The 16037-nt window shown below is 46.0% G+C and overlaps 1 protein-coding gene across 3 annotated transcripts in view; it reads left to right on the top strand.

Annotated features, from left to right (window-relative positions):
* LOC140386682 (cytochrome P450 2D20-like) overlaps positions 1-16037 on the top strand; it is a 145113-nt gene that overhangs the window by 66186 nt on the left and 62890 nt on the right. For all 3 annotated transcript variants that reach the window (XM_072469232.1, XM_072469233.1, XM_072469231.1), the window contains exons 6-7: positions 9109-9250; positions 15490-15677. In XM_072469232.1, coding sequence (XP_072325333.1) covers positions 9109-9250; positions 15490-15677 — 330 coding nt within the window. The remainder of the gene's footprint in view (positions 1-9108; positions 9251-15489; positions 15678-16037) is intronic.

Here is a 16037-nt window from a genome sequence, read left to right on the forward strand (position 1 = left end):
TAAACATAAACACATCAGGTTAAAGGCATTAATATTATGAGTTTAAATCACCCAAATGATCCAGAGATAGCCTTTCATAGCAGAGATCACAGCAGATCCAGCTCACTGCAAACACAGGCACACTCAAGCTCTTTTCCTCAAAACTGAAACTAAAAACCTGCAAAATGGCTGAGCTAAAGCCCAACTCCACCCACTCTCTGATATCACTGCATTTCTTAAAGGTACATTGCTTAAACATCCATTTCTGAAAGGCACTCTCACATGGCAACCTATCCCGCACATCTTTGGGTTTTGGGGGTGAGACCCATGCAGACACGGACAGTGACCTGGGGCCAGGATCAAATCCGGATTCCCGGCACCGTGAGGCAGCAGTACCAACCACTGCCCCACCGTGACGCCATGTTCCCTCCAATGTCACTTGCAGAGTACCCCATTGTTTAAGGTCCTCCTTAACCTCCTTCACCAACCCCGTCAAGTTCCAACTTTGCATTAGAACAAAAAACAAAGAAAAGTACAGCACAGGAATAGGCCCTTCGGCCCTCCAAGCCTGTGACGACCATGCCGCCCGTCCAAACTAAAATCTTCTACACTTCCTGGGTTCGTTTCCCTCTATTCCCATCCTATTCATGTATCTGTCAAGATGCTCCTGAAATGTCACTATCGTCCCTGCTTCCACCACTTCTTACGGCAGCGAGTTCCAGGCACCCACTACCCTCTGTGTAAAAGACTTGCCTCGTACATCTCCTCTAAACCTTGCCCCTCGCACCTTAAATCTATGCCTCCTTGTAATTGACCCCTCTACCCAGGGAAAAAGCCTCTGACTATCCACTCTGTCTATGCCCCTCATAATTTTGTAGACCTCTATCAGGTCGCCCCTCAACCTCCATCGTTCCAGTGAGAACAAATCGAGTTCATTCAACCGCTCCTCATAGCTAACTCCCTCCATACCAGGCAACATCCTGGTAAATCTCTTCTGCACACTCTCTGAAGCCTCCACATCCTTCTGGTAGTGTGGCGACCAGAAGTGAACACTACACTCCAAGTGTGGCCCAACTATGGTTCTATACCGCTGCAACATGACTTGCCAATTCTTATACTCAGTGCCCCAGCCAATGAAGGCAAGCATGCCGTATGCCTTCTTGACTATCTTCTCCACCTGTGTTGCCCCTTTCAGTGATCTGTGGACCTGTACACCTAGATCTTTCTGACTTTCAATACTCTTGAGGGTTCTGCCATTCACTGTATATTCCTGACCGGCATAAGACCTTCCAAAATGCATTACCTCACATTTGTCTGGATTAAACTCCATCTACCATCTCTCTGCCCAAGTCTCCAAACGATCTAAATCCTGCTGTATCCTCTGACAGTCCTCATCGCTATCCGCAATTCCACCAATCTTTGTGTCGTCTGCAAACTTACTAATCAGACCAGTTACATTTTCCTCCAAATCATTTATATATACTACGAACAGCAAAGGTCCCAGCACTGATCCCTGAGGAACACTACTGGTCACAGCCCTCCAATTAGAAAAGCACCCTTCCATTGCTATTCTCTGCCTTCTATGACCTAGCCAGTTCTGTATCCATCTTGCCAGCTCACCCCTGATCCCGTGTGACTTCACCTTTTGTACCAGTCTACCACAAGGGACCTTGTCAAAGGCCTTACTGAAGTCCATATAGACAACATCCACTGCCCTACCTGCATCAATCATCTTTGTGACCTCTTCGAAAACTCTGTCAAGTTAGTGAGACACGACCTCCACTTCACAAAAGCATGCTGCCTCTCGCTAATACGTCCATTTGCTTCCAAATAGATCCTGTCTCGAAGATTTCTCTTCAGTAATTTCCCTACCACTGACGTAAGGCTCACCGGCCTGTAGTTCCCTGGATTATCCTTGCTACCCTTCTTAAACAAAGGAACAACATTAGCTATTCTCCAGTCCTCCGGGACATCACCTGAAGAAAGTGAGGATCCAAAGATTTCCGTCAAGGCCTCAGCAATTTCCTCTCTTGCCTCCTTCAGTATTCTGGGGTAGATCCCATCAGGCCCTGGGGACTTATCTACCTTAATATTTTTCAAGACGCCCAACACCTCGTCTTTTTGGATCTCAATGTGACCCAGGCTATCTACACACCCTTCTCCAGACTCAGCATCCACCAATTCCTTCTCTTTGGTGAATACTGATGCAAAATATTAATTTGGTACCTCACCCATTTCCTCTGACTCCACACATAGATTCCCGTGCCTATCCTTCAGTGAGCCAACCCTTTCCCTGGCTACCCTCTTGCTTTTTATGGACGTGTAAAAAGCCGTGGGATTTTCCTTAACCCTATTTGCCAATGGCTTTTCATTACCCCTTCTAGCCCTCCTGACCCCTTGCTTAAGTTCCTTCCTACTTTCCTTATGTTCCCCACAGGCTTTGTCTGTTCCCAGCCTTCTAGCCCTGACAAATGCCTCCTTTTTCTTTTTCACGAGGCCGACAATATCTCTCGTTATCCAAGGTTCCTGAAATTTGCCGTATTTATCCTTCTTCCGCACAGGAACATGCCGGTCCTGAATTCCTGTCAACTTAAATTTGAAAGCCTCCCACATGTCAGATGTTGATTTGCCCTCAAACATCCGCCCCCAATCTAGGTTCTTCAGTTCCCGCCTAATATTGTTATAATTAGCCTTCCTCCAATTTAGCACATTCACCCTAGGACCACTCTTATCCTTGTCCACCAGCACTTTAAAACTTACTGAATTGTGGTCACTGTTTTCAAAATGCTCCCCGACTGAAACTTCTACCACCTCGCCGGGCTCATTCCCCAATACCAGGTCCAGTATAGCCCCTTCCCTAGTTGGACTATCTACATATTGTTTTAAGAAGCCCTCCTGGATGCTCCTTACTAACTCTGCTCCGTCTAAGCCCCTAGCACTAAGTGAGTCCCAGTCAATATTGGGGAAGTTGAAGTCTCCCATCACAACAACCCTGTTGTTTTTACTTGTTTCCAAAATCTGTCCACCTATCGGTTCCTCTATCTCCCGCTGGCTGTTGGGAGGCCTGTAGTAAACCCCCAACATTGTGACTGCACCCTTCTTATTCCTGATCTCTACCTATAGCCTTGCTGCCCTCTGAGGTGTCCTCCCATCGTACAGCTGTGATATTCTCCCTAACCTGTAGCGCAACTCCGCCACCCCTTTTACATCCCCCTCTATCCTTCCTGAAACATCTAAATCCTGGAACGTTTAGCTGCCAATCCTGTCCTTCCCTCAACCAGGTCTCTATAATGGCAACAACATCATAGTTCCAAGTACTAATCTAAGCTCTAAGTTCATCTGCCTTACCTGTTATACTTCTTGCATTAAAACATATACACTTCAGCCACTAGTCCCGCTGTTTTCTTCAACATCTCCCTGTCTGCTCTTCCTCAAAGCCATACTGGACCTATTCCCTAGTTCTCCCTCAATGCTTCCACCTTATGACCGATTGCTCCGGTACCCACCCCCCTGCCATATTAGTTTAAACCCTCCCGTGTGACACTAGCAAACCTCGCGGCCAGGATATTTATGCCTCTCCAGTTTAGATGCAACCCGTCCTTCTTATACAGGTCACACCTGCCCCGGAAGAGCTCCCAGTGGTCCAGATAATGGAAACCCTCCCTCCTTCACCAGCTGTTTAGCCACGTGTTTAGCGGCTCTATCTTCCTATTTCTAGCCTCACTGGCACGTGGCACAGGGAGTAATCCCATGATTACAACCCTAGAGGTCCTGTCTTTTAACTTTCTGCCTAGCTCCCTGAACTCCTGCTGCAGGACGTCATGCCCCTTCCTGCCTATGTCGTTAGTACCGATATGTACAATGACCTCTGCCTCTTTGCCCTCCCCCTTCCGGATGCCCGCTACCCGTTCGGAGACATCCTGGACCCTGGCACCAGGGAGGCAACATACCATCCTGGAGTCTCTTTTACGTCCACAGAAGCGCCTATCTGTGCCCCTGACTATAGAGTCCCCTATGACTATTGCTCTTCTGCGCTTTGACCCTCCCTGCTGAACATCAGAGCCAGCCGTGGTGCCACTGCTCTGGCTGCTGCTGTTTTCCCCTGATAGGCTATCCCCCCCGACAGTATCCAAAGGGGAACACCTGTTCGAGAGGGGGACAACCACAGGTGATTCCTGCACTGACTGCCTGCCCCTTCTGGTGGTCACCCATTTCTCTGCCTGCACCTTGGGTGTGACCACATTTATATAACTGCTATCTATGATGCTTCCCACCACCTGCATGCTCCTAAGTGCATCCAACTGCTGCTCCAACCGAACCATGCGGTCTGTGAGGAGCTCCAGTTGGGTGCACATTTTGCAGATGAAGCCATCCGGGGCGCTGGAAGCCTCCCGGACCTGTCACATCTCACAGTCAGAGCACTGCACCCCTCTAATTGACATTGCGTCAATTAATTAGTAAATTAAACTTTTTTTTTTAAAATTTTAAGTTGCTGTTAACTATATGTTTCCTAGCACTAGATTTCTACTATAAATATGAAAGTTAAATACAGCACTCTCCGATCTCTGGCTTAGATACCCCTCTAAATTATAATTAAGTAATTATATTTAATTAGTTTAAGAATGCTTAATTGTGGCCACTCATGCGTTACCTGGATCCCCAAATACCTGTACCTCCCATTTGCCAAGTTAAGCAGCAGAGCCCCGAGATTCCTCCCCACCCGCCCCACCCCAAAGCATTTAGAGATAAGACCTCACTTTTCCTAACATTCAATTTATAGCCCGAGAAGGCCCCAAATTTCTCCATGATTCTGCCCGTTCTTTCGAGCTAGTCCATCACGAACAGCAATAGATTATCAACGTACAGCAACACCTGGTCAGCTTTGACAAAGGGTCATCTGGCCTTGAAACGTGAGCTCTTTTCTCTCCCTACAGATGCTGCCAGACCTGCTGAGATTTTCCAGCATTTTCTCTTTGGTTTCACATTCCAGTATCCGCAGTAATTTGCTTTTACCTGGTGCTCCCTGCCCTCCCCCTCAACCTCCTGCCATCAGCCAAGGCCCAAAATGCCATTGACAAGGGCTCAATCTCCATTGTGAACAGCAGTGGGGATAACGGACATCCCTGTTTTATTCCACCCTTGGCCCACCCTTGGCTTCAGTACACAATTAAAATACGCCCCCCCATAATCAACTGGTGAGAGTCCGAGTCCAGGATCATTCCTAACAGCCTCTTCATGAATTCAGTGTGATCCCAATTAGGTGCATATATACTCACCAATACCACTGGAATCCCCACTAGCACCCCAGTCACTATCACAAATCTCCCCCGCCAGATGCCGGACCTCCCTAGCCCTATACCCCATTTTCCTATTTAGCAGTATGGTGACCCCCCCTCAACTTCGAGTCGAACCCTGAGTGGAACACTTGCTCCACCCACCCTTCCTCAGCCTCATCTGACCTTTCACCCGGAGATGCAGAACCTGCTCTCAAATTTTTTAAGTGCGCAAACACACATCACCACTTAAGCGGCCAACTTAGCCCATGGAGATTCCATATCATGACTCTCACTGGAGGCTTCCGCCTCCCCTCCCCCCTGGAGTCCGCCATCATCCTTGGGCTTCGTCACCCACCCCCAACCCCTCTCTGAATCGGACCCACCCAAGATAGCCCACCCGTCCATGCCAAACCTCATCCTACATCTCGGCCACATCGCCTCCTCGCCTCCCCTCCCCCCAACCCCCCTCTCCCACCCAGGTTAACCACAGCAGCCCCCCCCACTTCACTTCCATTCTTTAGCATTTCCTGCTAGTGTGGCGACTCCCACCTGAAGACCCTAACCCAAAGACCCAACCTTCGCTATCTACCCATCCCCTCTCACTCCTATACCCCCCGTTGCGTCTCTCCAGCCTTCCTCCTTGGCCCCTCCCCCAGTACCCCGCACCCAACTCAATGCAAGAAACATCACCCCGAAATGGCCGCCACACAGAACATTCTCAAACCGCCCTGCCACCCCACCCCAACACCCAAAAACCCCTCATGAGCTGTACAGAGTGTAACAAACAAAGTGCAATACAATTAAACATTATACCCTAGCACCGAAGGTCCCCCACGATGAAAAAAGCAGCAGTTTGACTTCAATACAAAATTACAAAAAAGGGGGGGTGCAACCACCCCCAACAACAACCTTTCTCAATCGGCAAACCAAAACATGTGACAACATTTCACAGAGACAGAACTTCCACCCACGTTCCTCTTTCAGCCCTCCCCCAGGTTATCATAGAATCATAGAAATTACAGTGCAGAAGGATGCCGTTTGGCCCATTGAGCCCGCACCGGCCCCTGGAAAGACACCCCACTTAAGCCCATGCCTGCACCCCATCCCCGCAACCCAGCAACACCACCCAATCTTTTGGGCACTAAGGGCCAATCCACCTAACTGCACATCTTTGGGCAGTGGGAGGAAACCAGAGCACCCGGAGGAAACCCACGCAGGCACGGAGAGAAAGTGAAAACTCCACATGGACAGTCATCCGAGGTTGAAATTGAACTTGGGACCCTGAAGCTGTGAGGCTCCACCGGCGTCCCAAAATAATATTCCCAGCCCTCAAAAGTGACCCAAGTTTTGTCTGGGTACCACACCCCAAACCAAACCTGGCGGCGGTACAACACTGCCTTGGCCTTGTTGAACACTACCTATCTCTTGGCCAGCTCTTCTCTTGGCCAGCTCAGCACCAATGTCCTGATAAATCTGGATTTGGTTTCCTTCCAATCACAATCCCGCTGCGCTCTGGCCCACCTCAGGATCTTTTCCTTGTCCTGAAACATCTGCATTCGCACAATCACCACCTGCTGCGGCTCCTCCCGCTCTTGGCTTCTGCCTCAGTGACCTCAGGGACCGATGGGCCCGATCCACATCCGGGGATTTTTCCAGCATCTTCTTGTCCACCAACCTCGCCAGCATGTTCCTGATGTAGTCAGTTACACCCGTTCCCTCCACTCTCTTCGGTAGGCCCACAATCCGAAGATTTTGCCATTGGGTCCTGTTTTCCTGGCCTCCACCTTTGCTTGCAGCATTTTGCACATGTGCCCCAGGATTGCCATCTCCGCTTCCAGCGACACAATCTGGTCGCTCTGGTTGGACATCACCTTCTCCACCTCTTGGATTGTTGCTCTCTGCACTACATGGCGCTTCGCCACCCGCTCCAAAGTCCCGCGGAGATGTGCCATGTCCCCATAATCACCTTCGACCAGCCACACTACATTTCTTTATACTGCTGCTGAAATTACTCCTTAATGAAGCTCATCAGCTGCTCCATTGGCAGCTTTCCTGTCGACAACGACCTTTCCTCCTCCACCATTTTTCCAATTGATGCTGCGCCATGAATCTCCCCAACCCTGTCGTCAGGGCTCTCACTGTCTTCTGTTGAGTTTGATGCTCCATAGTCATGCCCATTTAGGGGAGAACTGATTCCCGTTACACTCTCCGTACAACTTTTCCACCAAAAACCAACGAAATTTGGGTAAAAGGGACCAAAACCAATGCCTCCAGGCAGAAGCCACCCTCTATGCGACTACTCACTGGCCCGCGATCGGGGCCCACCGATCCGCGGGCGGGCCTGTGCTGTGGGGGCACTCTTTTCCTTCCGCCTTCGGCATGGTCTCCACCATGGCGGAGGCGGAAGAGACCCCCTCCACTGCGCATGTGCGGAGATTCCGTGAGCGGCCGCTGACGCTCTCTCGCATGCGCTGCCCGGCAAAGTCAGTTTCGTGGCAGCTGGCGGGGCACCAAAGGCCTTTCCCGCCAGCTGTCGGGGCGGAATCAGTCCAGCTCGGGCCTAGTCCCTCAAGGTGAGGGCTCGGCCGCTCAAGATGCGGAGACCTCCGCACCTTTGGGGCGGTGCAATGCCGGACTGATTTGCGCCGTTTTTGGCGCCGGTCGGCGGACATCGCGCCGATATAAGAGATTCCCGCCCATAATCTCAAAAACTAATGGATGGATGTCACCAAACTTGGCACACATATCGGGTATGAACCAAAGAAGAAATAATTAGATTTTATTGAAGATGCAGATCTAGATCCTAGAATTTTAAGATGAATTAACATTGGGAGGAAGGGCAACTTGACTCTTTTTGAAATAATTTTGTGGGTTGTTTGACTTAGAATGCGTGGATTGTTTTAGAATGTTGTGAATCATCTCAGCTGCTCCAGTGAATTTGCCACAGCCGTTAATATGTGAGCAGAGTTTTCAGAGCAGGTTGTTAGATGTAGATTGGCCTGAAATCTCCTTTGAGAGGTGGAAGCTCTTAATTTTCTTTCAGTTCATTTACGGGATGTGGGCATTGCTGGTTAGACCAGCTCTTGTTGTCCATCCCTAGTTTACCTTCAGAAGATGGTGGTGAGTTACCTTCTTGAACTGCTGCAATCCTTGAGATGTAGGTTCTCCCAGTGTGCTGTTAGGGAGGGAGTTCCAGGACATTGCCCCAGCAACAGTGAAGGAGCGATGATATATTTCCAAGTCAGGTAGGTGAGTGACTTGCAGGGGAACCTCCAGGTGATGGGGTTCCCAGGTATCTGCTGCACTTGTCTTTCTGGATGGTAGTGGTCGTGGGTTTAGAAGGTGTTGTCTAATGAACCTTGGTGAGTTACAGCAGTGCATCTTGTGGATGGTACACATGGCTGCCACTGTTCGTCAGTGGTGGAGGGTTTTAATGCTTGTGGAAGGGGGAGCAATCAAGCGGGCTGCTTTGTTCCGAATGGTTTTTTGAGTTCTTCTTGAGTTTTGTTGGAGCTGCACTCATCCAGGCAAATGGAGAGTATTCCATTACACTCCTGACTTGTGCCTTGTAGTTGGTGGACAGGCTCGGGAGGTCAGGAGGTGAGTGACTTACTGTAAGATTCCTAGTCTTTGACCTGCTCTGGTAGCCACAGGAGACCATTACATTCTGCCAGGTGGTTACTTTCAAAGGGGAATTGGATCAATAGCCAATGGGAAATTATTTTCAGAGCTCTGAACAAAAATGTGACTAGTTTGAGTGGGCTACCAAAGTGCTGCCAACATCTAATGGCCTCGTTCACTGTGGTCTCATTCTATATTGCATAATCTATCACTGATGTCCTTTTTAATTTAGATGAAGCACGTCCCTGAGACAAGTTTCGTGGAATACAAAATGATCGGGACAATTTTGAACCTCTTCGCCGGTGGCACAGAGACCTCCTCCACCACCCTACGCTGGGCCCTGCTCTACATGATGATTCATCCAAATCTACAGTGTAAATATAAATTAGACTCAAATACCTGACAGGGGTTCTTAGCTTCTGGCCACTGTTGAGTAAAGAGTCAAGAGTTGTGTTCCTTTCCAAAACACCTTTCTTTTCCTTGAACACACTCTATACAAAACTCTATCACCACATCACACGGAACAAGTGCCACCTACAACCCCTTTACATATCAGTGTCAATTATTGGATAGTTAACATCAATGAGATATCTAATTGGAATGTCTCTTAACCCATTCCTAACAGTCTCCCCTTCCTTGGAGAAAAAAAATAATTTGGTAAATATTGGTTTCCCCAGAAAAAACAAAATTACAGGAAATTCAAAAACACATGCAACTTACCCCCTCTTTTTTTCATTTTATTTTGGAATGAGAAAAAAACAGTCACAGAAACAGGCACCCTTAATTAATAATAATGAACTAGTCTCTCTTTTCGTAAAACAATCAGACAATTGATAGTTCCTGTCGACCCATTTAATTTTTGCTCTCGCCCCTCTGTCCAACATCTGCTTCAAACTTGCGATGCCTATACTTAAGCTTTTCTCATTCACACTTTTTGTAGAGTGCACATTTTCCCACAGGGATTTGTTGTCAATGTGAGACTCAATGGGTATGTTACCCAGATCCCCTAATCCCAAAATGTCTGTCACTATCTGGGATATATAAAAGACCAATATCCACCACCTTTACAAGGCTTAGCGTCTCAGCGGCCAACGTGCTTTTGACCACTCTCCTTATTTTCTTTGTTTCCCACAAAAGGGGACAACATTTACCATTGCTCCCCAGAGGGAAAATTATAAAACCTCCTGTGCTTGAAACCCCATCACATAAATTTGTATGGGACACATCACTATAAACTTTGAGTTTCAAGTGCCTAAGGTCACCTAAAACTGGGAACCTCAAAACACACTCCTGCCTTTTTAGTTTGGCCGACACTTGATTTGCTGTCGTTATGACTTCCACTTTAGGATCATTAATTTTTGTTCTTAACTCTAAGACATCAAAACTAATGTCCGGTCTAGTCTGTCTACCTAACCAATGCAGTTGCTCAATTAAACTTCGCAATAGCTCTTTTTCCATATTTGAAACCATTGTGTCTTTTTGTGAAACCCGACTACGACTAATTGGTATTGGACTGATGCTCTCCAAATCAGATTGCTGATGTAAAGTTGCACCTAACTCAGTCTGTCCAATATATTTAAATGCACTGGAAGCCTGACTTCCAACCTTGAATTCTTTCCACAACTCAGAGATTACAATAGCTTCGAAATCACTAATCCCACGCCACAAAAAAATCATTAACATGCATCATAAAGATGCCAGAAATATTTCCTTCATTGTACAAGTAAAACATTGCCGGATCTGCTTTCAACTGGCGACAGCCTAACTTTAACAAAACTGACCTTACCGAAAATACCAGACTCTAGAATCATCATTTAATCTATATACACATTTGTTCAACTTCCAGCCTACCCCTTCTGTGTTCGCTGCCTCTTTAGGATGCAGAAAAATGTCTCACTGAAGCGGATGTCCCTGGAAAAAGGCAGCTTTTATATCTATAGATTTGCATTCCCATGCCTTTGTGGCTAATAGAGCCAAGATGATCTTTAAAATAATCTTTCCTCCCATAGGTGATCTTCTAAGTTGCCACAAGCCTGGACTTTGCCTTATAAGTTCCATTCAGAAGAAACATTTCCATGCAAATTCAATCTGTGGGATAGAGCTCTTTGTCCCCAATCCGATACTTCCGTGTATACCCCAAATTCACTCCAACTCTGCAGTTCGGCATCTTTGATAACTTTTTCATCTAATTTATTGGAGGCCACCAAAATCTCATGTGCATGTGGGCTTCTACTCCTTTGGAGGCCGTGGATACGGCGTGCAGCATACTCTGGGAGTACGCCGTTTTTCAGGGAGTGGTGAATCACAAAGGCGGCACCGCCCCCGATTTCGGCGTCATCGGGAATTCTCCGCCCCGTCGCTGAACGTGGCTTCGGGGATTGGACAATCCAGCCCCCTGTCTATATCAGTAACTGGTCCTCATAGTTCTGTAACACATGTGTACCAGATGACCCAGGTTCCTCATCATTTCCGTCTGCTCTGTCTAAATCTGAAAATTTGTAATCTGTACCCATTATCCTTGATGAATGTACCCCAATAGTCTGATTGCCATGTTGCAAAACAATTGGTTTGCCATCTATGCCTATGATCGTCCCTGGGCCTTTCCATTCATTAAAAATTGTCTCCCTTCTTGTATACAAGTCTCCTTGCTGAAAAACGGTATTTGATAGCTGTACATTATGCCTTAAAGCTCTGCAAATTCTTTCAGAGACTTCTGCTTTTCTACTGCTATGTAATCCATTTAAATGCTCAGCAAAGGCAGAGCTGATTGTAGTCCCTTCCCAACTTAGAGGCTGGTCATCCAAAATGGACAGAATTTATGATTTTTACCAAACACTAATTGTTAGGGACTATAATCCCCAACCATCTGCAACAAATTCTTCGCATGTACCGCCCATGCTAAGGCAGAGTTTAACTTGTACTTTGATCGATCTGCCAAACGTTTCCGGAGCATATCATCTATTACACCATGGTTTCTTTTGCACACACCATTATTAAATGGGCTTTCTGCAGCCGTATTCATAACTGTGATGTTCACATTTTCACACATATCCCTAAACTCATCATTAGCAAATTCTCCCCCATTGTCTGTAAGGAATTTTGCTGGTGGGCCCATTCCTGTCCCTATCAATTTTTCAATTATCTGATCCAGGATTACTCTCTTTTCTTTACTTCGCACAATGGTTGATTGACTAAATTTGGTCGCTAAATCTACACAATGCAAAATAAATATATTGTTAGCTTTATCCCAGATCTTAAGGTCCATGGCCACAATGTCATTAAAATTCCTGGCCAAAGGTGGGATTACTATCGGTCATGATGGTGTCCTTCTGTACTTCCTACAAACCTCACAGCAATAACTAAGCTGTTCTATCTTCTTCCCTTACTCGTGCATCCTTTAATACATTTTTCAGCAGCCAAGGAGAAGGATGTGCAAATTGCGTTTGCAGTTTTAATACAACACGCTTTTTATCAGCTAAAGTCCCATTTCCAGCTGCCAATGACACATCCTTCGCAACTGCACCTGAAATATTATTTGTTAGTAATGGAATACAATAGTGTCCCAACTGTGTAAATTGTAAGTCCACCATCTTTCCAAAAAATGTTGCCTTATCCTGTTCCATATCCATTTTCATGTGTGTTTTCTTCATCGATGGTCTGCTCAGAAACAAAGGTATCTCACTTGATACAACATCTGTGCCAATGAAATGATTCACTCCGGCAATATTGCAAGGGATCACCACTCTTTTCAGTGACTTCAGGGTATTATCATCCCCAAACCTGAAACGTGTGGAACTTTCAAATTCCTTAATCTTGTTACGATTTTCAGCATTCAAAGAGTCCAGGTAATGTTGTAACCAGTCAATTCCACACACAGTAGATGTGCACCCACTGTCCAATATCGCACAATTGAAGGATTCTGTAACCTACACTCTCATTACCAGAGTAAAACTGTTTGTTAATAGGACAATGCCTTCTTTCTGGTCATTATCTTTTCCCTCTTTTGACTCTCCATGTCACGTGTAGCTTAAAACACTTATTATAAGGTGCTGGACAGTTGAAAGCATAATGATACTGAGAGTCACACTAAAAACATTGATTTATCATACCCTGGGCATTTCTGGAGTTCATTTTCCTATTACCATTTTGCACGTTCCTTCTCCTGTTATAGGTTTTAAATGGGTTTCTGTTCTCATAATGTTTGGGTCCCGATTGCCTTCTATACTCTCGTAACCTGTTTCCAGCCATGTGATCTCATCATCCTGTCAGTAGTGTATCTTCCATAGTCTGCTTTATTGCAGACTGACCCATTTGTGTCATAAGAGCCATTGGAATTGAATGTTTCCCCAGAAACCTTTTTAAAGCCTCTATCATCTGATCGAATAGGGTATCATTATCTGCAAACTTAACTTCTGTCAAAACCAGAGCCTATCTTGCTTTGACAAAAAGTCATCGGACTCAAAACGTTAGCTCTTTTCTCTCTTGATAGATGCTGCCAGACCTGCTGCGATTTCCCAGGATTCTCTTTTGTTTAAGATTCCAGCAGCCACAGTAATTTGCTTTTAACCTATCCATATTGGTCACTCAAGCACAGTCCAGTAATTTAAATGCCAACACAGACTGGAAATTACAGGCGGCATTTGTGCAGCCGTTTGCATTGTCGACTAAATTCCATTATATATTCCTCAATAGAGATATCCTCTGTTTTCCAAAATTTATCAAATTCTGACCAGGCTTCATACGCACTTAATAAGTCATCCTTTTGATAAATCTTATCCATAAAGCACAATAGTCTCCAGACCTTCTTCTGAGTCTGACTGTTCCAATTCCAGTTCAGAAAGCACTTTGATGATTTGATTTGATTTGATTTATTGTCACATGTACCGGAGTACAGAGAGAAGTATTTTTCTGCGGCCGAGGAACGTACATAGTAGACACAAGAATAATCAACAGAGAACATTGACAAATGGTACATCGACAGAGCAGTGATTGGAACAGTGCGGAACAAGGGGGCAAACAAAGCAAACACATGAGCAAGAGCAGCATAGGGCATCGTGAATAGTGTTCTTACCGGGAACAGATCAGTCCGAGGGGGAGTCGTTGAGGAGTCTTGTAACTGTAGGGAAGAAGCTGTTCCTATGTTTGAATCTGCGAGTCTTCAGACTTCTGTACCTTCTGCCTGATGGAAGGGTCTGGAAGAAGGCAATGACTGGGTGAGAGGGATCTCTGATAATGCTGTCTGCCTTCCTGAGGCAGCAGGAGGTGTAATACAGAATCAATGTGGGGTGGCAAGCTTGTGTGATAACGTTGTGCTGAGTTATGAGCGAATGCCATACCTTTTTTTCCTCTTTCCCAAGACCTTAGTCCACATAACAAGTGTACTTCTCCATTAGTCGTACGATTCCCTTTCAGAAAATAATGGTGGATAATCATATCCAGACATCTTTATTCTAGGTTCAGCCATATACTTTTTTTTCTTCTCATTCACTCCTTGGTTGATGTAGAACTATTTTTTCAGGAAAAGTTGTATCTTTCAACCCTTTCTTTTGCACAGCAACCATCCTCTTCTATCACTGTTAGCTTCTGGTTGCTGTTGAGTAAAGAGTCAAGATTTCTGTTCCTTTCCCAAACACCTTTCTTTTCCTTGAACAAACTCTATCCAAAACTCTATCACCACATCACACCAAACAAGTGCCACCTGCAACCCCTTTACTTATCAGTGTCAATTATTGGGTACTTAACATCAATGAGACCTCTAATTGGAATGTCTCTTAACCCATTCCTAACCCATGGGTATGGGGGACATTAAAGCCAGTGGGAGAGGTAAGGAGGGACCTGCCAGTGTGAGCTGAGATGGAGGATTGGGGAAGAAGAGCACCAGTAACAGTTGCAGGAGGGAAGAAAATAACATTATGAAGTGCATTTGGAAGCAATGGAGTAATTGTTCATTTCCTTTATTCAGCACTGATTGGAATGATCCGATGATCAGTAAGGCAGGTTTGGAATTCTCCATTTGCTATTCAATAAGCCAGATTATCTGATATTTATCTCATTGATGTTGTGGGAGCTTGCTGTGCACAAGCTGATTGTTGGGTTTCCTGCATGACAACAATGATTACACATCAAAAAGTATTTATTGGTTAGGGCTCTCTCTGAGACATCTCCAGGTTGCGAAAGATGTCAAGAATGCCCACATTCTCCACTTTGATTTTAGGGTGGCACAGTGGTTAGCACTGCTACCTCACAGCGCCAGGGACCCAGGTTCGGTTCCAACCTTGGGTAACTGTCTGTGTGGAGTTTGCACATTCTCCCCATGACTGCGTAGGTTTCCTCCGGGTGCGCTGGTTTCCTCCCACAAAGATGTGCAGGATCCCACAACGTTTCCCACAAAGATGTGCAGGTTAGGTGGATTGGCCATGCTAAATTGCCCCTTTGCCTCCTGGGGTTTCAGGAATAGGATGAGGAATGAGGCCGAAGTAGGGTGATCCTTCGAGGGGTCAGTGCAGACTCGATGGGCCGAATGACCTCCATTTGCACTGTGGGGATTCTATAATAAGTACAATTTATTTATTTCAGTGACTACTCAAAATTTGTCCCTCTTTTGTTTCTGTAGCTAAAGTCCATGAAGAGATTGACAGAGTAATTGGGAAGGAGAGAAAGCCAATGTTGGAAGACCGTGAGGAAATGCCGTACACCAATGCTGTTATCCATGAAACTCAACGGTTTGGGAATATTGCTCCAATTTCAATTCCTCACCAAACATCCAGAGATACGGAGGTTATGGGATACAGAATCCCTAAGGTGAGGTCTGGAATTGATCCTGAATATATAATTTGCTCCTCCACCCTGAAGACTTGTCCCTCTCTGAGAGCTCAACTCCTCCCCAATTGTAATTGTTATTTCTACATATTGACTGTTGTGCTGAGAGATTAATAACAGGAAAGATGGAGATTCGGAGTTCGCAGTACTACCCCCTATTGTTTAACGGTCTGAGTTTCCTGAACGCAATGCTGTTACTGGGGTAGATGGCCAGCTCCTGTCACAAGGATGCCTCAACCTCTTCTAGTTATCCTAATGATCTCCCATGGTTTTGGTCATGGTCTGCAGGCAACAGGGTAGATGTGATGGTGATAAGAGGCTTCTTGGTGTATCTTTGGGTTT

The sequence above is a fragment of the Scyliorhinus torazame genome, chromosome 12 (assembly GCF_047496885.1).
Source record: "Scyliorhinus torazame isolate Kashiwa2021f chromosome 12, sScyTor2.1, whole genome shotgun sequence".
Taxonomy (NCBI): Eukaryota; Metazoa; Chordata; class Chondrichthyes; order Carcharhiniformes; family Scyliorhinidae; genus Scyliorhinus; species Scyliorhinus torazame.